Here is a 25082-nt window from a genome sequence, read left to right as displayed (position 1 = left end):
TCATGGCGATCGCCCGCATTCTACATAACATTTCAGGGGTGGCACCAGAGAAATGTAAAAATAACTTTTAAATAAATGTAAAAACATTTATCTTGGTGGCGCCGAATACTCAACTACATATATTAAATAACCGATTATTTAAGTCTAATTAATATAAACATCGTTCATTTCATATTATACATAGTTTTGTTGAAACTATACATCCCAAGCACAGACAAAAACAAAAAAGTGGATAAAAATAATCCGCCAACTGAGAAAATAAACAGATAGGCCACCAACGCCCAACACCATCATATATATGTACTCAAATTGTAAATAAATCTATATCAAAATAGAACTTTATTTCCCGTAGTGAATATATGATGACCCTGATTGTATTCCGTGCGTTTCGCGTAATATTGCAACAATGTATTTATTCGTAAAGCTTCTATTATTACAACATTTCTCTAGAGGTAGCAGCTTTATTAATGAAAACACCCCCGTTCCTGTCATTTATGCTTTAATGATCTGAGGTAATAATTTTACAACGTAAATCACATAAAAGTAAATCAATTATGTACATCATATAATACATTACACATGCGACTATGCTATCTACAAATATTTTACAATTTAATTACAATTACACTATGCATGTCCGTACAAGTAATTAAACAAAAGAACGTTTCAAATAAATGTTCAATTTTTTTGACAGCAAAAAAGTACAATGAAAAGGAAACTACAAAATATAAATATAAACAAATATATGTACGCACATGTTTTTACATTAAAATTTATCACTAAACTATAATCAAAAATTTTAAATACCCATACGATAACATTATTAGCTTTCACGCTAGAGTATTACCGTCTAACAATACGTATACATATATAAAAAAGTATAAACCAAACCATCATTTTTTTATAATATATAATAGTAATAAATATAAGGTTGTAAATAATATATTTTCATTTCGCAATTCAACCTATATACACAATGTGGAAATCAGAGAGACGATATAGCTCTCTTATAAACCGAAATTCTCAATCTCTACAGACAGCATCTCTCGGCCGACTGATTGCATCTACAGTAGAACCTTGATTATCCGGATTGTTAAAAACAAACACAAATTTTACGATTTTGCTACTTTGAAATGCACAACATAAAAATTCGAATATAAGACGGAGAAATGAGTCAGTTGTCTTCAAAATTTAATACTCAAAAAGGACGTTTGTAATCGCGATTTAAATATTTATTTTCAATATTACCAATATAGAAAAGAAAACGTTTTGTATTATCATTAAAAGACAGATTAGATATACATAATCAATGCTTTAAAAAGCGTTGTCTTAGGAATTTTTTTGTCAAATAAATATGGTGTTGGAACGTCAACGATCTCGGTTATACAGAAAACCAAGTGTAAAAATTATGAAGTTTACTGATTCTTTACTGTCAGAAGATGGAAGCTCAAGAGCGTAAGGTTATGAAAAATCAGGAAATTAAGACGTCGAAGAGTGTACATTTTATGTGGTTCATTCAAAGACGGATCGTCTGGACAGTCAATATCTGGTTCATTATTGTATGAAAAGTATTCGCGATTTGGCAGCTCCAAAAAGAACAGCTAAATCCATAATTGAATTTCTTAATCAACGAATATACGATATTAATCTTCATGTTATTATATATGTAAATGTAGACAAATAAAAATTATTCATACTGAATGTGCCCGTCTTTCCCTGTCAATTGTGATTTTTTCGATTAACCGGACTACCTTCATCCCCAATTAATTAGTGCGGATAATCGAGGTTCTACCGTATTCAATATAATATGCAAATCGGGTAGTAGATGGTGGCTTAAAATTAATCCCAACTTCTAAACACCATAAATACATGTGCATACATATGGCATTTTACATTCATGAAAGTGCATATGTACATACGTAGACGTATAATATATGCATAATACAGAAATCAAAACTTGTGCAAATTATTAAAACACATACGTTTCACAAATTGATTGTTTTAAAAAAAATTAAAATCGATCCGTGTTGCGATTTTCTATTATAATCCGGCAAGACGAAATCAAATTTCAATGACAAGTGCTGAAAAATAGTAAAATGTAACAACTAAACCTATGTATGTAGCATGAGACCAAGTTTTCACAAAATTTAAAGGTATATACTATACTAGTGTTCAATATGTACAACAAACAAATATAAAGATAACTAATTCAACATGATATGTAATTTTAAATTAAAATCCCCACAACTTTTATAACAAAAAAAAAAAAACTAAAATTTAAACCAATTGCACTTCAATATAATAAAATACAAATCATTTTCCAATTTATACAAAATGATTTTAAAAAAATGCATTTTATAACATCGTCAAAACATTTCAAGTGGAATTTGAATTGTCACAATTTAGAGTTTCAGTAATCACTAGAATAGATTCATCAGCTTTCGGACGTGGCGAAGATTCATTGAGAGCCATTTTATTATCTAAAATTTCAGTTTCGTCCGTATCTTCCATTCCGTCGCTTTCAATTTTCAACATCTCCCGTTCTTTTTCCTCTTGCAGTTCCCTTTCCGCTTGTATTTCCCTTTCCTTTGCTTCTCTCCTTTCCTTCGCCTTGGCGGCCTGCTCTTCCCGTTTCTGTCTCATTATAATCGGTCTAAACCGTTGAAAGAATACTTTATTTCTGTGTTCCCGTTTCAGCACCCAGTCCAGACTCAACGAAGTGTTTGTGATTCTCTGTTTAAATCGTTCAGTATCTCTGGCGTAGTTCTGCCAATGTCCTATTCTTGCCATGTGGTATGCATGCTTCCAAGCAATTATTTTATGAACTTTAGGGGGCGCCGTCGAAAACGATACCTGAAAACAATGAATTAATTGATTAAAATAAATTCATACAATACTTGAAAAATGTGAATATAAATCTGGTGCATAATTCATTTCAAATTCATACATCATATCATGTGACTTTGATTAATATGGACGGTAAAAATAATACCGTAGCTAAATCCGTGAGCAATATTATTTTTATAAATAAATAAAATAAAAATATAGTACTTTTTGAATGTCTTAATTTTTTGATGAAATAATTTACTGCAAAAAATGGCATTTTTTAAACGTCAGATTGGCCAGGTAGCAGCCCTGAAATAATCCCATTGAAAAGCTATGCAGTGAACACCCTAAAGAGAAGCTTTCCCATACAGAAAATGTGTTGTATCACAAAATAACTCAAAATTACATGAAAGAGTTGATCGATGCCTTTACGAATTGAGGCAGTAGTTAAAAATAAGGTAATAATTATACATTATCAGATTAAGTATAGTCTAATGATTAACCAGCAACGTGGACTAGTGGTTAGAATATTATGCTCTCGAGCAGAGTGGTCACGGGTTCGAGTCCCACTAGAGTCCCGCTGCTGGCCTTGGCCTAGGTTTGTGACTCCAGGTCGATCGTTTCTTATCAGAGTTTGCCAATTTTTCTGATTTTCATTGAAACGATTCCTGTAAATTGGCATCTCCTTTCCTATCTCTTTTACTAATATCAAGTTATTCAGCGTCTTGAGGTTCGCCAATTTCATTTACAAAAAGCTGCAAAAATGTCTCCATAGTTGTCACTGTGGATGTTTGTATGAATTCGCATTGTATAAAATGCTTATATTGATTGATTGCATTGTGTATGTTTGAAGTGCACTCGTCGCTTTGGTGCGATCTATAAAGGCGAGTGTTCACCTTCATGTTCTATGAAATAATTCGTTTTAGTCCAAAAATACCTCCGACCTTTTGACAATGAAAATTGAATGAACCTTTGACAATGAAAATTGCTCAAAAGCATAAAAATTGCATTTATTTTAATTAAACCTTCATTTTTCTTTAAATTAATCATCAAATGATGTCAAATTATATCCACATATTATTTCTCATTTAAATTATACAGTAAAAAAAAACGCAATTTTGAAGTGGGCACATTTTTTGACAGCTACTGTAGCAATAAACGTATAAAGGTCTGTTCATACCTAGTCAGCACGTACCGACTTCAGCAGGTATCCGGCCGTACGAAAAGTATTCTTTGGTACATTTTGTATGGGTATATTCATACCAACCGTCACGTTTACGCCACGGCAGGCTTACAGCAGTACCCGACATTTCCTGTTCATACCTTACAGCAACATCCGTCAACGTATCGTATCCGTTTTTTTGGCCATCGTGGAAATATACACGCGAATTACGTGCCATGAGTCTGCCGCTTTGCTGTTTTGGACCAATTATCGATAGTGACAGTTGACAGCTGTTTAATCTTTCGACATGGTTTTGGCGCAAATATTTAAAAAAAAATTAAATTTTTTACGGAAATATTAAAAAAAAATTTATCCATCATCCACAAGCTCCTTATACAGTGTCCAAAACTCTCCTTCGGTTTTTCTATTTTTTAACATGGGATGCACATCAAAACGCCTCCGTGCTTTTTTATTGCCTTCTTGAGCTTCTTCTTCCAACAACAGCGCAATTATACATAATTTTTCGTTCGATAAACGTCGAAACATTTTTGCTGACTTGTATTCTGACGCGTATGCATTCATATTGCAAGTACTCGACAATACGACGTAAGCAATATTGCGCCGTGTCGTCATGGCCTCTAATGTATAAGTAAGCCGATTTTGCCTTGCACTCGGCCAAATTGCTGTAAACGTGACGTGACCGCGACGTGTAGGTAGATATGAATAGAAATGTAATAAAATTACATATTTGAAACGGAGTCATGCAGTGCTGAAGCCGTGCAGTGCTGTTAAGTATGAACAGACCTTTACTGGTAAAAATTAAGCAATCTAACAATGAATAAAAAATGAATCCACTAGAATCTAGAGATGTAAATTTTAGCACACATTAATTCCAAAACAGCCAACTTTCAAACTTAATAAAATCAATAATGTAACAAAAAAAAATTACAAATGGAATGTGTCAAGATTTTTATCGTAAAGTTTTAATTCAATCGAACAATGTACATTCAAAGTGTAGGACAATAATTACCGAAATACCCACATACGTATAATGTTATCACTGTTTTTATTTGAATTATATTATACAATTACATAAGACGAAAATTCAAAACGAGCTCACAATGAAAATAGTCGTGTGGACTATATGAGATATCTAGGACGCACAATTTCACTGATATTTCATCATTTTGCGTCACTTTGATGCACCAGCTATGTAGCTGAATCATTGAGAGGTCATTGCATGTACATACATACAAACAAACGCCAACACATCGCTCGACAATAAGTGCCATTGACAAGGCAAGTCGAACAAAGCCCCGATGAGTTTTTGGCGAAAAGTATTTTTAGATTAAATAAATTATACACTGGTCCACTAATAATACAAAAAAAAAAAACAAAAAACAAACAGCTCTAAAGCTCTAAATTTCGCGACACTGACTCAGCCAACTAATAAAGATGTTCAGTCAATTCGACGACCTTCCCTAAACTGCAGCGCCAGCATAACATCCCCAAAAATAACTAACTAGTACGATATCAACTATTAGTAGCTCTTCTACATATAAAAGCGTGTCTTAGAAAATTAAAACGCAACAAAGTCGCATTGGTTTTCTAATGCCTGATAGAACTGGAAAAAAATCATGTAGCTTTACCCTTTGAATGCTGACCAACGTCGATCGGCGTTTTGACAACAACAAGTCCATGGGCCTGAAATACGCCGATAACAAGAATACTACCCGCTAAGCCTTTCCAGGTAGCATTGAAAAAAAAATGCATTGAATATGGGTCGTGTAATCCGTGTCCATGTTTATAAAGACTGGTTTACACCGGAATTTCTGAATTTATAACCATAGCAGAATTTCTCGATGGAAATCCCTAACTGGTGAGTACACATTTTAGATTGTGGCTTGGCATTTAGATTTTGAGCATTACATTTTAACAACAATGTAGAAGATGCAACTAGTTTTGGAAAAATACATTCATTAATAGACTTCTTTGGTTTATTTTATATTGTTGCAAGATATATTAGAGAGTCTAAACACACCTTTACAAAACTCTTTTGTTCTCTACAAGTCTCGTTTGGATTAGCTACCTGCTTTCTATTGGATTTCTAAACAATTCCAGTTGGAAATGTTGGCGAAATTTTCAACGTGGCGGGCTTTTAACATAAAAGACGTCAGCACTCAAAGGGTTAACGGAGCCCAGCAGAGTCCCCTACACGTCACAAAGTCTCAATGTACTAAATTCCCCGATACACACCAAAAGTCGTTTCAATCAGATGGAGGACTTGGTTCAATATTAGCCAGCCACATGGCTTGGTGATTTGCGTTAATGTTAGCCACTGAGAAGTTCCCGGGTTTGATTCCTTGGGTGACCTCGATTGAAAATAATTTATTCCTAGTATTATCTGTAGTGCTGCTGGTCAGACTCAGATATTTGTGCTCCAAGTCGATCGTTTCCTATCAGAGTTTGTCGATAGGAAACCATGTCGACCAAACCATATTTCAAATGTCGATAGTGGATGATAGCTCAGAAAGTACAACCAAGCTCGAATGATTTGAGAACGACCATCTGAGAAAAATATCAGGACGAGTAAAAATTGTCATCAGATCGAATCATGAGTTGGAAGAGGTGAGTAGCTATAATAGACGATCATTATACATACATTATATGTACATGTGTAAGGTTTTGCCGATCACATAGACTATGATGATTATCTTGGCGTCGACTAGTGGTTAGCATATTATGCTTTCGAGCAGATGGTCACGTGTTCGAGTCCCACCAGAGCCCCGCTGCTAACCAGACCTTGGTTTGTGACTCCAGGTCGATCGTTTCTTACCAGAGTTTGCCAATTTTTCTGATTTTTTTTATTGAAACGTTTCCTATAAAATGACATCTCCTTTCCTATCTCTTTTGCTAATCTCAAGTTATTCAGAGTCTTGAGGTTCGCCAATTTGATTATAAAATGCTGCACTAATTTCTCCACAGATTTATTTATTTATTTTATTTTTATTTATTTATATATATTTTAGCTATCAAGCTAATTTAAAAATACATCTTAATTATTATACTTAACTCTAAAATTTATAATTAACTTATATGTACTGTCCCTCACAGAGGTGTCTCTTTGCACCTCGCAGGAATGCATCCATGTTTTTAGCAGACCTGACGCACTCAGGGAGGGCATTATACATGAGCACACCCCTGTGAAAAACACCCCCAGCCGTCTTATTCTTTCTTACTCTACTTACAACTAGTTTGTCCTTATTTCTAGTATAAAAACTATGTTTATCTCTATTCCTTATTATATAATCATCAAAATACTTAGGTAATAACTTATGATCTAACTTATAAACAAAAGACAATGTACTAATATTTAGACTAATTCTAATACTCATCCATCCTAATTCATCTAACATACTTCCAATACTCTTAAATCTACTCACATTCAAAATAGCTCTCATAGCTTTATTCTGTATTTTTTGCATTTTTTCTAAATCTTGGCCACTAAACAAATTAAGCACAGTGGCACAATAAACCACATGTGGCAAGACAATTGAATTAAACACTAAAATTTTACTTTTTTTACTTAAAATATTTCTTAATCTACATAATACACCAACTTTTCTAGCCATTTTTTTTATTATATAGTCAGCGTGCATTTTAAAATTTAGTCCTGAATCTATGTATACACCTAAGTATTTTATATTTTCAACTTTTTCAATTAACTTATCATCAATTCTAATTTCATTCAATATATTTTTATTTTTACCATTCAACCACATCATTTTTGTTTTATTCACATTCAACTTTAATTTATTTTCACACAACCAGTCATTCACATAATTTAATTCTATATTTAAAATCTCAGACATTACATCAACATTCTTTCCAATTATATATATCAATGTATCATCTGCAAACAAATGTATTTTACACATCTTAATTACCTTAACAATATCGTTTATATATAATATAAATAATAAGGGTCCCAATTTGGACCCTTGCGGCACTCCATGAGGTGTTACAAATTCAGAGGATAACACCTTATCAATTTTTACTCTTTGCCTTCTATTATTTAAGTATGACTGAAGCCACTTTAATACTATACCATTTATTCCTAACTTATATAATTTTTGTAATAAAATATTCCTATCTACTGTCTCGAACGCTCGCTTAAAATCTAGAAAAACTGCTCCAACAACCATGCTAGATTCATCCATCGTCTCCATCCAATCAGAAACCACCAACTGGATAGCGGTTTCTGTTGAATGTTTCACTCTAAATCCAGACTGTTCCACAACCAAACAATCATTTATACTAATGAACTCTTTCAATTGAATCATAACGATTTCCTCCAGCATCTTCTCAACAATTGGTAACATATTGATGGGCCTCATTTCACTGGCTTTATGTGTGCCAGTAACCTTTGGTACCGGTACAATAGTAGACACCTTCCATGCATCCGGGACGGATCCCACTTCTAACGATTCATTTATTAATTTCAGTAACTGAGGTCCAACCATGTCCCAAGTGTTGATTAAAATATCTAGAGTCAATCCATCCATACTAGAAACTGATTTCATGCCCTTCAATACACCATTTAATCCCCCCATTTCCACTAATTTAAACCTTTCAAACTTATTTAAACCCAAATTAATATCATCATTCACACTATTATGCCTTATTTGTATTGAATTAACTATATCATTCACACTATTGATGTAAAACTCATTCAATCTTTCAACCATATCCTCTTTATCATTATATACTACTCCCTCGACTTCTAATTCATTCAAAGAAACATTTTTTCCCCCGGAAATCAAAGTTTTAATTATTCGCCACATTTTTGTGGGATCTTTTTTTGCACCATCAATATTTCTTTCATGCCAATCCCTCTTCGCATTACGTAAAACATTCACACATTTATTCCTCTTTCTTTTATACTCTAACCAAGCCTTTTCTAATTGGATTCCATCCATAGCCTTAATAATTTTATATCTTTTATAACTAACATTCTTATCAACTAAGCTTTCCTTTACTTCCTTGGTAAACCAAGGTTTCAGCTTATGCTTATGCATGATTCTTGTGGTTTTTACGCATTTACTTTTAGAATATGTTATATTACGATACATTATCTCCCACATTTCATTCACACTATCACCATCCTTTCCCCATACACACTCCTTTAACAATTCATTCATCAATTGATAATCAATGTTTTCTCTTTCAGTCACCTGCATATTTTTAAGTCCTCCGTTACTAAACCGCTGTCCCAAAAACATGTTGACAATAGAATGGTCTCCTATTTTCGGTACATCTTTCACCTCACACCGCAGATCCATTATATTTGTTATAACCAAATCAATGAGAGAGCTTGATAAATTATTCACTCTCGTTGCTTCCGTCACTTTTTGTTTAAAACCCAATTCATTTACCCAATTTCTCAACTTTTTTACATAAAATTCTTCTGTCTGTAACCAATTAAAATTCCAGTCCCCAAACATAATTATATTTTTACTCACATCTATACTTCTTTCACTCAATTCTTCTAAAAATTTAAGAAATCTTCCACTTCTACCATTCGGAGAGCGGTAAATTACTAGCAAAAACACAGTAACTCCATTCACAAGCAGATCCACACCAATTGTCCAAAACTCACCATCAACCTTATTAACTATTACATTACCGTAACTTAAATCATCCCTTAAATACAATAGTACCCCACCCGTATGTCTAGAATTAGAGTCACATCTCAAAACACAATATCCATCTATATTCAGCTCAAAATCTTCAAAATCACTAGTTACATGCGTTTCACTTAAACCTATAAATAATGGTTTTTGACTTACAGTTAAACTCCAAACCTCATCCTTGTGAGCAAAAAAACTTTGTACATTTATACCGATACCTTTTGGTGGTTGCTATATATTATTATACTTAATTCTATTTCTCATTAATTCTATATTTCTTTTATATACACTGCACTTAGTGTCCAACGGTCCGTGATTTGTGTTCAAATTTAATTTTAATTTATTATTACTTTTAAAGCAATTATTACATTTTATTATTTTATTGTTACATCCCTCGCTTTTGTGCCCTTCTTCTCCACATTTCGCACATGTCACCTTGTTTCTACAATCCACCGCTTTGTGATTAAATCCGTAACAATTTAGACATCTTAGAATATTAATTTCTTCAAAAACCCTACATCTATCCCAATTTATATTTACTTTTCCATCTTCAATAAATCTTTTAAATGTATTGCAATCTACTTCCACTATCGCATTATATTTATTATTTTTTCTACTTTTCCATATTTTTAACACCTTCAGTTCACCATCATTTATAACTTCTTGATTTTGATTCATCAAACACTCAGCCAACTGTTCACTTGTAAGTTCCTCCGACATATCTACAATTTTAATTTTGGGATTTTTTAATTCCCCTCTTTTAACATTATAATTCTCCCCTAATTTATTTTCTACTTCTTTTATTAATTTAATACTATCCTGTGCACTGTTACACGTTACAGCAATGCCCCCTTTACCGATTTTTTTAACCCCTTGTATTCCTATTTTTAGTTCCTTTGGTTTTATTAAATTTTTGCACTCATTTTTTGTTTTGTCCGTATCTTGAATTTTTTTCGGAACAATTATTGTTACGTCATTATTATTTTTTTTAAGTGCATTTGCATAACTTAAATTGTTATCATTTTTATTTACACTTTTTAAAATGTTTAATTCACTGTTAGTTTTTAGTATATTTATGTCTTTTTGTATATTGTTTTTCAAATTTTTAAATTCACTTCTTAATTCACATATTACATCCAAAAATTGTTCCTTATCATTATTTTCATTTTCACAAATATATTCAACTAATTTTTTTACTGATGTAATTAAAAATGACTTATTGTCGTTTGATATACTGTTAGTTTTTGTGGTCAAAATGTCCATAATTTTTTTTTCAATTGTTATTACTTCACTTATGCGTTCTGATGCCATTATTATACACTTAGAACGTACACATAATTATATATTACAAATTTAGATTTACAAAGATGTTACTGTGGATGTTTGTACGAATTCGCATTGTAAAAAATGCTTATGTATATTGATTGTATTGTATCTGTTTAAGTGCACTCGTCGCTTTGGAGCGATCTGTAAAAGCGAGTGTTCATGTTCTATGAGATAAATTAAATAAAACAATAAAAACCTGATCAAAATGTTAAATCACGAAATAAACGCAAACATTCACATGATTTTAATAGACAAATCTCTAGCAATTTGTCTGTCGTAGCACTTTTTTTTTGTAGATAAGCATCTCGTCTGCCAACATATTATACTTTCGTTTACGACACAATACAAATGATCTCAGTTGAATTCGCTGTCTTTCAGAGACTCAACACTGTGATGCAGAGCATCGTAACCTGTGCATCGCGGTAATATGTGTTCTCCGCACAGCACTTCGGCCTAATGCGTGCGAGTGAGATCGCGTGTGAGGGAGAAAACCGATTATAGTTAGTGTTTTGTCCCTATGCATATACGGAATAACTAGCAACTGTCGATGAAGTACATACGTACATATGTACGTAGCTGACAAACTCTACGAGTCGTAGACAATGTGTGCCGCGAATATCCAAAGGTTACGATGCTCTGCTGTAATGCACTCTTGCACTCAAACACTGTTAGAACATGTATTGTGAATGATTCATGTATTTTGTAGGGATCTACCCCACGGGACCGAAAGTGAAAAGGTCGAAAAAGCAAATATCGGAAGGCAAAGATCGAAAATCGAAAGATCTTAAGTCGAAAGATAAAAAAAGGGTGCATGGTAAACGGTACTATGTATATATATAATATATATATCAGTGGCATGCGGTGAAATTATCTCTCTTTTTGTCATACAGCATTGTTTAAAGTGCGCGCGCGGATACGGGAGGAAAAGCCTGTTCCTATTGTTCCTGTTGTATCCTGCTAGCGCAAATTAAGTGAGGATGTACGACGGGGGGGAGAGAGAGTTTTACCGCACGCCACTGATATATGAGTCGTCTAGTTTCAAAACCCGGTATCTGCATATTTGGTCAAAACGGAGATAAAAATGTATTCCGATTCTAGGAATATTATCACACAATACTGTATACTTGAATTATTTCTAAAACCAAGTTAAATGACTAAAAAAAAATATTTTAAATCTTGTTTTGTTCCAAAGAACGGCAAAAATTCTCTGTTTATTCGAATTAACTGCCGACAGCCAATCAGAACACTGCATATGGCAAGATGGCCATTTCGGCCGGTTACCTGGGTGCAACTGTCATTCCGCATTTCCTTCGTAATTGCTGCTATCATGGACGATCCGTCTCGAAGTATTGAAAAAACCAAAGATGGAGATACAAGAAAGAAATAAATCCGAAAGAAATCGTGAGCAAAGAAACGGAATCGCCGTGAAAGGACAACTCGGGAACAAACACCGGCAAAATCGTTTTCAAGCCTTAAATTATTACATTTAATCTCGAAAATTTTCCAAAAAACTGAATTGCAAAATAAAATAAAACTTTGTAAATGAAATCCACTAAATAAAGTTGTGGCAGAAAAACTGCGTTTACCAACAAATGAGTGAAATGCTTTTACCGGGTTTTGAAACTAGACGACTCATATATACTAACCGTTTTTCATATGTATGCATGATAAACGAATATTTTCGACTTTTTCACGGTCACCCATTTTGTAGCCATTGCCCCATAAGCACCACCCGATCGCTAATAATCAAAATATCTTTAACATTGAGCTTTGCGAATTTTTTTTGATTCGCTATCCCAAAATCACATCTCACAACGGACTTTTCATTCAGCAACAAATTTCACAGAAATTAATGAATACCGAACTCGACACAAATGTACTCAGCAAAGTGTATCCTAGAAACACATTCATACAAGTACACGCTTGTGTTAATCATTGACAGTATTTTCGTGTAAAACTCGAGATTGTTCCGGGAGATGCCGATTCCCGTTCCGATCATGTCTTCGAGATGACGCGAGAGTTTATGAATGAAGTCATCGGAGGCGAGCGAGGATGGCTCGTTTTGGAATGGAATATGTAAATGAAATTCTAGCGTGCGTGTGAGTAATGTGTGACGTATTACGGATCGAGTGACGTCGGCGATGATTGCGGAGGTGACGTCACGAGACATGGGCGTCATGGCGGCCGGAAATAGTCGGGAAAAGCGGCTGCGAAAACCGGCAGGAAAAACGCGACCCGAGCCGACGACGATGTGCGAAATAATGTCACCACCACCATATAGACATCCACAAGAACCACTTCAGCAAATTCAGCAGGGGGAAACAACAATCATGAAAATAACCAGAAGCCCCACCAGACTAACCACCATCATCATCATCAGCATATGTACTTTCACACATGAAGTGTTTCCTTCGAAAGTAATGCGCACTTTTAGAATACATACGTGGGCCGAACCGATTAGGACATTTGTAAAGACACGTGGTGGTTTGCAATTTGGACAAACAAAATTTAATCATTAAATTTCGTCGAAAATGAGTCATTGAAGATCTTGTACATTAGATGTGTCCTAAAGTGACTAATTTGACACATCTCGTGGCGTAACAGTGAAGTGACAAAGCGCGACTAGGGACTGAAATCTACCATCAAATTATCTTAACCTTGATTTATCCGTAAATAATTAAAAATAAATTTTAAATGAATAATGTCATATCATATATACAACATCGGTCTCCGTGACGAGCCGGAATGTTAAATTACAGAAAACGCAAATATCGGAAGGCAAATATCGAAAATCGAAAGATCTTAAGTCGAAAGATCAAAAAAAAAAAGGGGTGCATGGTAAACGGTACATACTCACTTAATTTGCGCGAGCAGGATACAACAGGAACAAGAGGAACAGGCTTTTCCTCCCCGATTAATGTGCGCGCGCAGAATACGGGAGGAAAAGCCTGTTCCTCTTGTTCCTGTTGTACCCTGCACGCGCAAATTAAGTGAGTATGTACCGTTTACCATGCACCCTATTTTTTGATCTTTCAACTTAAGATCTTTGCCTTCCGATATTCGTGTTTTATGTAATTTAACATTCTGGCTCGTCACGTAGACCCATACAACATATGTCACAGTGAAATTATATTTCAAGTGAAAATATATTTTCATTGACGTTTCGGTGAAATCATAACCAGTTACATTTTCAGCGTTGGTTGTATTCATTTAAGATCAGATTGTTAGGGTTGGTATTATTTACGGGTTAGGATAGGCTAGGTTAAATAAGGGTTGGCCCTATTCGTTTAAGATTGGGTTGTTAGGGTTAAACGTCGTAAATTCATTGTTTGATACATTTTCACTGCTTGAATTGGTGAAAATATATTTTCACTTCAAATATGCTTTCACTGTAACATATATATATATATATATATATATATATATATATATATATATATATATATATATATATATATATATATATATATATATATGTCTGTCTGGGATAACGCTCGTCGTACTATAATAGTCGTTTCGATTCGACATATGTACATTGTAGCCATAGTGACAACTTGGAGCAAATCTGTAAAATCGAAATTGTATAAAAATAAATAAAACAATAAATATGTACGTCACAGCTAAGATACTGCCAAAACTTATATACATATATACTGATCGCTCGAATGATTCCGCTTGGCAGAGAATCTACCGCTATCTATTGAAAATTTATTTAATTTCAATAATTTTTCTATCGGTGTTTTACATGCATATATTGTTTATATGTAGGTAGGTAGTTTTTACCATTTTTTAATATTAAAAAATTAAATATAAATATTAAAGGTATTTGAAAAAAATTGACCGCGTGAGGATCGAACTCATGACCGACGACACATTTCTTTTAATTTTTTTTTATTTAATAACTTAATATACCAACACCCATGCGATGATGTGTCATCGGGTACAACACTAGTATATACATAAAAGCCCTTTCGTAATAATTAATAATCATAAATGAAACAACCGTTTGATCGCATTTATTACGACTTGGTGGGTCTGTGTTGCCACTCTGAAACACGCATCAGTATAGCCTCTCTTACGAATGGATCAGTGTTGCTACAAGAGAACTGTAAAACTGACAAGGCTCACAACTTATTACTAGTCACCGGAGCCTGAGGGGGCCGTGTATTGTTCAAAGGTTGTAAATGCATTGTTAAAGGTTTGCCGAACAATGGATAGCACTGTGACTATCCTACCTCTACTTATTACTACATACATACGTTACCACTGTACAAAACTTCAAGACCTATATAATAAAACATAAATATTAAGAGTTTACTACCTTGCATACCTCCTACTTATTCCGATCAAAATTTTAATCATTTTGGACATTTAATAAACAAATTCCAGCCTACTCAAATGAAAATATGCCATTTTGCATCGATTTTTAACTCAATAATATGCCTGTATATGTACTTAATTCGCGATGAAATCATTTCCGGTAATTACCGATGGCGAAATTTTGGCGATTTATCGGTAAATCGGTAATGCAATCCCTAAGCGCGACATTACCACTATCGACAAACTATCATCAATGATTGATGATAGTTTTTTGATAGCTCCTACGACTTACAGTATACATACATGCTAATGATGACTAGAGGTAGGATAGTCACAGTGCTATCCATTGTTCGGCAACCTTTAACAATGCATTTACAACCTTTGAACAATACACGGCCCCCTCAGACTCCGGTGACTAATGATGACTTCGTCGATCGGGATTACAGGAGAATCCTTGTCGGGTCGCTTCACTTTGCACGCGACCTTGAGCTGACATAGAGCACAACGGAGAGACGCAATAGGAGACGACCCGTCATTGACTTGCCTTGACGATAACGTCATTCTGTCCAAATACACAAACAAATCAACGCAAAAATACAGGTACCTAAAAACCCATAGCATGCTCAATGTGTCAAAAGATCGAACGGTACCCAGAAGAATGTAGAAAGAAGCAACGTATGCAACTACATATGTACATAAGTAGGTCACGTGTGAGGAGACAGACGCTTAAAAGTAACCCAGATATGAAAAAACGTAACCATTTTACAGACCATCATCCACCAATGGACGGTACAAAAGTGACACCAATAATTCGATGATAATAAACTCGAATGATAGGTCATCATTATCTATGGAAAAACACGACTACATACATTGTTATTTGTTAAAAGTTCTATATGCGTAGACTCCTATCGCTTTTCATATACCCAGAAGAATTCATCAGCAGTATTGCTCGGTGGTTGCGTTTATGTTAAGCACCGAGAGGTTACCGGGTTCGATCCCGTGCTAATCTCTGCTGCTCTGGTCGTTCGAGTGCTGCTGGTCAGACTTGGATATTTGTGTCAGAGTTTGCCAATTTATCCGATTTCATTGTGGAAACGGTTCCTCCATCAAATTGGCCAAAACCATCCAACCCACTATGTCAGAGCATCGCAACCTGGTGGACGCGGCACCATTTTAATCTAACGCGAGCGAGCGAGATCGCGTTTGAGGGAGAAAACCGATGTTAGTTATCGTTTTGTCACCTATGTATGTAAGGACTAGCTAGCGACTGCCGATGTAGTACATATGTGGCTGACAAACTCTACGAGTCGTAAACAACGTGTTTCGCGAATACTAAAAGGTTGGGTGACTCTGCACTATGTCACCAATATCTGAATTTGATTTATGTACAAGTCTAATAAATCCATAGCTGTCTCTACGGATTAATTCATTGATTAATTGACACGAAGTTCTTGGCAATCTCGAATTTCAGCGATTTATGTAATAGAAAATGCTGCAATGTGTGTAATTGACTAGGAAGGCGCACTGGGGTTTACCTGTTAGGCCTTCCTGGTCCAATCTATGTAAAATCCTATAGCTTTACACATACCCAGAAGAATTCGTCTCACTCGCATAGAAGTATCCATCGAATCATAAACCGCAAACTTCCCTACAAACCTAATCTAAAGTACGCTTGTTTACATTCACGTAGCAAATATACACATACATATTACATATATACCCAGAAGAATGCATCGTAATATCTTCTAGCGTCCGATAAGTCCGATTTCGCAACGATGCACTGCGAAATTGATTCTTGGCCAGCGTCTAAGAAAGGTGTCCCCAAATAAACATCATCGACTCGATAACAATGATTCGATCAATCTAAACAAACATCCCCGTAACATGCTAAGCGCATATTGCTATTGCATCATCTCCGATAGGAAAATTTCAAATTAATTCTTATCTAAGCGCCTTATCGGCCATTATTGAATGCGAACTACACATACAATACTCAATTTACATATTTTTGTAAAATAGATTGCGAGTAACGAGCTCGTACACCGGCCGTTGTTCATCTGTGTTTTGATTCATGATGCCGTTACACAATCAAATCTTGGGGCCGTGGTAACAAAATTATTTTTCGCGGTTTAAGAAGAGACTCGAAATTCTCTCGCACGTCGAACGAGTACGCATTCTGCTGTATACTATTTTTACAATCTGCAACACGTTTCGCGAAAGCAAACAGTCTGCAAATTTAATTAAACGCACCAATCAAGCGTACAACGGCCGTACTAAGTGGAAACAAGATGGCGTCGTTCAAAGCCACCCAAGAAAAATGTATAACCATTGAGATCGAAACGGTAGAACAAGTCGCTTATATGGTAGGTGGAATGGTACCCGAAAGAATGTTAAAGGAAGTAAGGCAGGCAGGTCACAATTTATTGCCTTGGATGACGAAATTGTTGTACAATAGAAACGTATTGAATCTTATCTGTTCAAAATATTGACAAGCTCAAACAATAAATACCGCAAGACAACAGAAAAAAAAATACCTAAAAGAAACGTTTCAGATAAATATTACAACATTCAACGAAATATATGGATGACAAAAAAAAACCAAAAATTTTCCAATAAGTAAATATGATTACTAATAAAGTGTTGGTATTTAGTAAAGCAATCCTGAATGAAGTATTTCAAGTTCACAACAAGAATGATGGGCGTCTAACAAAAGACCACTATGTGGTGTTTTCGTAGTCTACGATACGATTATATGAAGATATGACATATGTAAATCTTCATAAATCTTGATACATTATAAATCTTCTGGCGTTCTCAGAGCATTTTTTGCATTGGCAACATTTTTATTCTTTCACAGACAATCAGGTCAAAATATTTCCTCAGCCCAGGCTTTCACAAACTAGTGTTTCGCGAAGAAATAGCAATATGTTATTGTAAGTTGTAAGCAGAGATCGGCGCTCTATTGATAACCTGTACTTTTGGTCTCTAGCTATTTAGGTTGACAATAAGCAAAGCCTTTTTCCTGAAAAATAGCACTGTCGCGCCGAAGCTTAGGTATAAGATTAGAGCGATGACAAATAACAACACACGTTCCAACAGTGCTGATTGCAAAAGTGCAAACAAAACGGTTCCCTGATTTCCCCCCGATGTCTAGTTATAATCTTATATATAAGACCGAAACGGCGTCTGTAATTCGTTTCTGATCGGCTGTCCTCAAAGTCGTTACTGATTGGTCGGTCGTTAAATAATCAAATCAAAACTGCCTAAATCTCGTAAAAAAAAAGCATTTGTTGAGCAATATTTGGGCAGTTTTCTGTACGGCAATTTTCCTGCGCGACGAATTTTCGTGCGGTTATACTGGTCGAATATACACCGAACCGATCGAATAATACGATCGAGAGTCCTTTTTATCACATGTATGTATGTACATATATTGTATGTAAAAAAAAGAATGATCTGTCACAGGGACAGGATACTTTTTAACGTTCGCCGAATGTGTATAAAATTCAGAAAAAAGGAAATGGAAAATAAATTCGATCTCAAAATAAATGTATGAGATTTGACGGGCTGAAAACCAGACTGGTACAAGTGACATTTAAAAAAAAAAAAGCTGGTTTAAGTGCTAAAATAATAGCATTTCATATACATATGTATGCTAGAAACCAGATTTTTTTTAAATTGTCACTTGTACCAGTCTGGTTTTCAGCCCGTCATTTTTATTCAGGTACAAATGTAACTGAAAAAATATTCTTACATAAAATAAAAAAAAACTTGTTTATTTCGGAAGTGCGCACTGGACTCTTGACATTCAGCACTGTTGGAACGTGTATTGTTATTTGTCATTGCCCTAATGACTATCCATCTTATAAATATAATAAACTGCTATTTCTTCACGTAAAACTAGTTTGTGAAAGCCTGGGTTAAGCAAATTTTGATTCGATTTTCTATGAAAGAAAAGACAAAAACCCCAAGAACGCTAGAACGCAACTGCATAAATAGAAACAGCATTCAATTAACATCATTATGCGTATATAAAATATTGAGAGCGAACGACTATAGGGAGAAAAATACACAATCCCTATTAAACACCTAAAATTTCTGACCTCAGATTTAGAGGAATCGCAGATTTAGAGGTTCATACTAGGGATCCCAATCGAATATTCGAGTATTCGAATTATTCGTCTGATTTTTCAGCCATTCGTTATTCGAATATTTCATCAACTATTCGAATATTATTCGTGTATATATTTTTTTATAAACTAAATACACAAAATCAACAGGAAAAGAGCGATGACGAAGAAGCCGACGAATATGAAGAAAATGAAATATATATAATGGGGATAATTGTGATAAAAATGAAGAAGATGAAATGTTTACATGTGAAGAAACAGATTTGTATTCATTAAATACGGAAATGTTTGAAACTTTCCGATCGATAATAATCTCTACGAAATTTTAGAAAACATCAGAAAAATAATACGAATATTTAAGAAGTCACCGGCGAAATATAAATTTATATAAGAAATCATAATGAATAAAGAAAATAAAAAATTGGTAAATTATTATTGGCTGTAAAAACGTGGTGGAATTCAATGGCAACTATGATAAGACGATTAATTCAAATTTATGATTGGTAAATATGTTATTACCTATTTTAATTTTCGAATAACTCTTGATTTACTATTCGACATTCGAATAGTCGAAGTCGACGAATATTTGTGATCCCTAGTTCATACATAAAAGCTCATCTACCAATAGAAATCGAGATTTACAGCCCACTGCAAAGACTATCGAAATGAAATAGAGCAAATTTAATTTGAACCCATCTGACCACAATACAATCAATCCAACGCGAATACACAACACCTACAATGTTAGGGTGTTGACAAAACAATGGCCTCGAAGAAACACATCAATAGTAATGTCGAAAAACGTTATTGGCTCACAATCATCACACGTCGACAGTCGAAAAAGCGTACATGTTCAGTAATACGAGTAAAACTTGTAAAAATCGCCTCGTCGACGACGGACCAATTTCACCCGACGATGATAAGGCACATCCGACAGATAGGACGCGTCGCAGAAAATTCCTAGTCAAAACAATCGCATAAATAAAAACTGATGGCGAACACGCTGGACGTGGAGAATCGCGAGAAATCTCGACGTGACGTCATTCGGAAACTGTTAATACAATATTTCAAGTCGTTGTTGGCACGCCCGACACTTCCACTCTATGCGAAAATAACATAATTAAAAGATACAGTTCGGGACAACTTCCGAGGCCAATTTGTTCGAGATTACAGCTAGAATTTTTGAGCCGCTCTCTCGGCACTTGCGCCGGCGATAATTCAATAGTTTTAATCTGTACGTCTGTGGCGAGTGTGTGTGTGTGTGTGTGTGAGTGTGTGTGTCCGAGCATTTCTAGCTTATAAAAAAATAGTTGGCAAGCCGACAAGGACGTTCTCTATTTTCTGTAGAAAACAATGAAACAATACCGGCGATCGTCGCGGCTTTCAAAACCATATTGTTCTCATCGGCGGGGAAAGCAAACGTTCTCCATACAACTTACGTTTAAGTTCAAGCGATCGGGAACAACAAAATACTAGAGCGAGTCGACGATCATCCGCAATGTCTTCATAAAAACAATTGACACCCTTCCGAGATATTCTTCAACCGAATCATTACACAAATTTTATCAACGAAAGTTAAGAAAACAAAAAAAAATTGTTCTAGTTAAAGTGTATTTTCAGTTGTAATATATTCCAACTGGCGTTTTACATAGATCATTCACATTCCAATACAAATCAACTAGCAAATTATATCTCTACAAGCGCAAATACACTTTCAACAATGTGCGCCAGTTGTCATATAACAGTTAATTAGAATTCAATAATGCGTTAATATTTGCTAGATATTACGAATAAAGGTAATGAATACTGTATCACGATAACTCTAAGAATGTGTTCAAAACAAAAATGTGACTTTCCAAATCAATTTACTAGTCGAGTGACGTTTTCACGAAAACCTAACCTCTCTATCTAACTTGGTAGCAACTTAATAGTTGAGATGTATTTTCAGTTGTAATATATTTTGACCAGTTGAAATGTAATTCGTCATATGAATCAACTTACGTGGGTTAGACGGAATATATTTCAACTAGTCAAAATATATTACGACTGGAAGATACACTTCAACTATGGCGATAGTCAGTACCAGGTTAGATGGAATATACTCCAACTAGTCAAAATATATTACAACTGGAACTACACTTCAACTATAGCATACACATATATATATATATATATATTAAATCATACATATTCATAAACTACGTAGTCGGTACCAGATTAGATGGAATATATTCCATCTAGTCAAAATATATTACAATTGAAAATACAATTCAACTATAGCGGTAGTCAGTACCAGGTTAGATGGAATATATTCCAACTAGTCAAAATATATAACAACTGGAAGATACACTTCAACTATGGCGATAGTCGGTACCAGGTCAGATGGAATATACTCCAACTAGTCAAAATATATTACAACTGAAAATACACTTCAACTATAGCAGTAGTCGGTACCAGGTTAGATGGAATATATTCCAACTAGTCAAAATATATTATAACTGGATCATATACATCTATATACATATATTTAAATTGTAGTTTTTGTTTCTTATCTGAGGAAAAATAGTATTTTTCTAAGAATTGATTAATGAATATATCAATGATAAGCGAACCTCTATGATAAATATTTTGGCACTCGCGAACAATTAATTCCATTTGACTTTATCGATTTCATGCCAGGAAGTGTTGTATTATGAAGCGATGTTTGAAAAGCGCTGCAAAACCCAGACATAAACATTCCAATCGTTCGAACGGAAGTGTAAATATGTAAATTTAGACCGTAAGATTAAGTTACTTTCCAAGATCTCAAAGCGGTGTCAATTGTTTTTATGAAGACACTGCGGATAATCGTCGACTCGCTCTAGTATTTACCTCTTTCAAATCCTGGGCGGGGAGCTTGGGCGACGACTGCCTCGACCTCGGCTTCTTCATGCAGCTTTTAAGCGTCGGCGTCTCGTCGACAGAGTTCAGCTCGGAAGTGCAATAGTCCGAGTCGGAATCCGCATCCGAGTCTTCACACTTCAACAGAGTCCCCTCTTCCTCGTCGTCGTCTTCATCGTCGTCGCTCGTCTCGACTACGCACCGCATGTCACATTTCAGCGCATCCAGATCATTGCCATCGTTGGGATCATTCTCGAACACGATGAACGAATCCTCGGAATCGCATTCGGATATTCTGTGTTGGGGCAACTCCCCGTCGCTTTCGTCTCCAGGGTCGACTTTGGAGGGGGTTTTGCTGGTTTTGTGGAAGGTTTGATCGTCATCGGAGGTCTCGTAGCCTGAAGATTCGCCGCTGAACTTGCCGTCCGTTTCTCCGTTCAGCGATACATCTCGGACTCTGGCCGACTCGGCAGAACTGGTGCCGACTGCGTTCGACTCCTCGGATCCGAAGCCCACGTTCAATATGCACTTTTTCTTTTTCAATAGTTCCTTTATTCGATTGACACCGTCTTGACAACTGGAGACGACTTTGCACATCAACGTCTCGTCGGGTTCGGTGGATTTCGGATACGATACATCAGTCTTGTTTTCGTCAGATTGTTTATTCGGAACTTTCTCTATGGTGTGACTCAGATCTGTTTTGTTATTATTTACAAAGTTATCTACAATAGTTGCAACATTAGCTTTCTCTATAACATTTTCATTTTTGACTAATATATTATCTTTATTTGTACTTGCAGTATCATCTTCGGTAGAAAGATTATTTATTTGAGAATCCGGTTTAATTTCACTACATTCTTGCACTGTTGGACTCGGTGAACGGTTAATGGAAGATGTGTCTACTGTTTTGATTTCAACGGCAACATTTTCAGGGGTCGATTTCACATTGGCAATATCCTTCAGTTCTCGAAATTTAAGTATACCCGTTACATTTTTAGGTAGACTTTCAGAATTACTATTTAATATCACAGTGTTTGAACTATCAGATGCATTGATATTTTGAACGTTCGCATTGTCTTGGTTCACTACGTTTTCATCTGGAACGACATCATTGAGAGCCAACTTTTTCTTTTCCAACATTTTTTTTAGACATTCAAGCTTGTCTTCACACCTAGCGATGGAATCCAACTTTTCTTCTTCCGCTTCCTTCGTTTTCTTTCCCTTGCCCTTATCTTTCTTTCGCCAATTTTTACCTAAAAATCGACTGGGTTTCTTTGACAAATCATTCACTTTTTCCATATCGTCGACGTCAACTCTGTCCGTTTGATCAGGTATACAATTCGCAGTTTCAATCTTGGGGTCAACAGTTCTGACCGTATCAATATTGTCAAGCGCAGCCTTTGTAGTGAGGTCACTAGGATAGATCAAGATGGTCTGTATGACGGGAATTTTAGGCTGCGAAAACAGAATAGGCACTGTCGGAGTAAGATTATCGACTTTTTTGTTAAAATATTTCTGTTTGTGTACATTTTTCTGAAGGCCAATATGGGAAGGCGTACTAACGATGGGTACTCCTGCGGATGGTAGCGATTTTGATCGGTCGTAGCTCGACTTGAAGGGCGTGTTGTAAACGTTGATCATCTTGGCATCGGGGAAAGATTTGCTGTTCAAAATGTGCATCAGATTATTCTGTTTGAAAACGGGCGTGCTGAAATTGTTGACAGTGACGTTTGGTTTGGTCTCCTTCATGACTGTGGACGTTCCATATGACCTTGAGATGGGGTTGTTGATGGCAGACGGGTACAATCGCCTGGGCGTCTTGAGCTCCATGCTGGTGCGCTCGTTCAGACGAGGAATGACGCGCGTGCAAAGTGACAGATGGGGGTGGGGGCGTTGACTCGTCCCGATGACAGCAGGTGAGGGTGAGGGCGAGAGGGCGGCGAAGGGGGCGAAGGGGGCGAAGGGGGCGCCAGAATCGATCCTGTGGGCGGTCGCGTCTCCTCGCACTTGTGTAGCCTTTCGTTTTGTGGGGGTTCCATTTCCAAACAGCTGACGACACTCGACTCGCTCACACGCTCTTTGACATTACGTTATATTCGGTCGCCATTTTGTGGGGAAGTGAGAGCACTCGAGCGGGTCAGCAGACAGCAGAGCTGCCACACGCTTACCTCGAAACCAACTCGAATGCGACCATGCGCTTTTCAACCAAGCCACACATTTATAAATAAAACTGACATATTTCTGTCATATGTATATGCATACAGACACTAAAACCCAAATGATTCCAAATTTTCAACGAGTTTATATCCATATTTTCAATTTGATACATATCCACAAATTGCTAAATACAACAATTCATAATCAATATTGTATTAGATGTAATAATTCCATTGATTTAAAATAATTGGGCATAAGAGATATTTTACAGTTGTCAGCCACGCTCACTGGGTTGTTAGCCACTTTGATTTAATTTTAAAAAAACAACTTTGTGATATCACAAATATCTTTTGTGCCCTTAAAGGTCTGTTTATACCTATCCAGCACGACCCGTATCCTACAGGTGTCCTGCAAGTGCGGATAGTATTCTTTGATACATTATATGGACATATTCATACTCCATTCGCGCATGCTCATTTACGCATTCATGCGCGTCCATATAGAATGTACTAAAGAATACTGTTCGTACTTGCAGGATTCGGGTCGTGCTGGATAGCTATGAACAGACCTTAATAGTGCTTCTGTTCA

The 25082-nt window shown here is 35.6% G+C and overlaps 1 protein-coding gene across 1 annotated transcript; it reads right to left on the bottom strand.

Moving 5' to 3' along the window:
• Positions 1–484: 484 nt before the first annotated feature.
• PPP1R15 (Protein phosphatase 1 regulatory subunit 15) lies at positions 485–24525 on the bottom strand. The gene is made up of 2 exons (XM_077446281.1): positions 22329–24525; positions 485–2853 (listed from the first exon to the last, which is right to left on the bottom strand). Exons 1-2 carry the CDS (start codon positions 24165–24167, stop codon positions 2377–2379), a joined length of 2316 nt encoding a protein of 771 aa, XP_077302407.1. The 5' UTR covers positions 24168–24525; the 3' UTR covers positions 485–2376.
• Between the last annotated feature and the right edge of the window lie 557 nt (positions 24526–25082).

The sequence above is a fragment of the Arctopsyche grandis genome, chromosome 1 (genome assembly GCF_051622035.1).
Source record: "Arctopsyche grandis isolate Sample6627 chromosome 1, ASM5162203v2, whole genome shotgun sequence".
Classification (NCBI taxonomy): Eukaryota; Metazoa; Arthropoda; class Insecta; order Trichoptera; family Hydropsychidae; genus Arctopsyche; species Arctopsyche grandis.
This window is presented reverse-complemented; position numbering and strand designations above follow the sequence as displayed.

Excerpts from the sequence above, each read along its gene's own strand:
- PPP1R15 (XM_077446281.1), bottom strand. The coding sequence starts at position 24,167 with ATGGAGCTCAAGACGCCCAGGCGATTGTACCCGTCTGCCATCAACAAC. Across the intron at positions 2,854-22,328 it reads CCGCCCAGGATTTGAAAGAG|GTATCGTTTTCGACGGCGCC; the intron begins GTAAATACTAGA and ends CATTGTTTTCAG.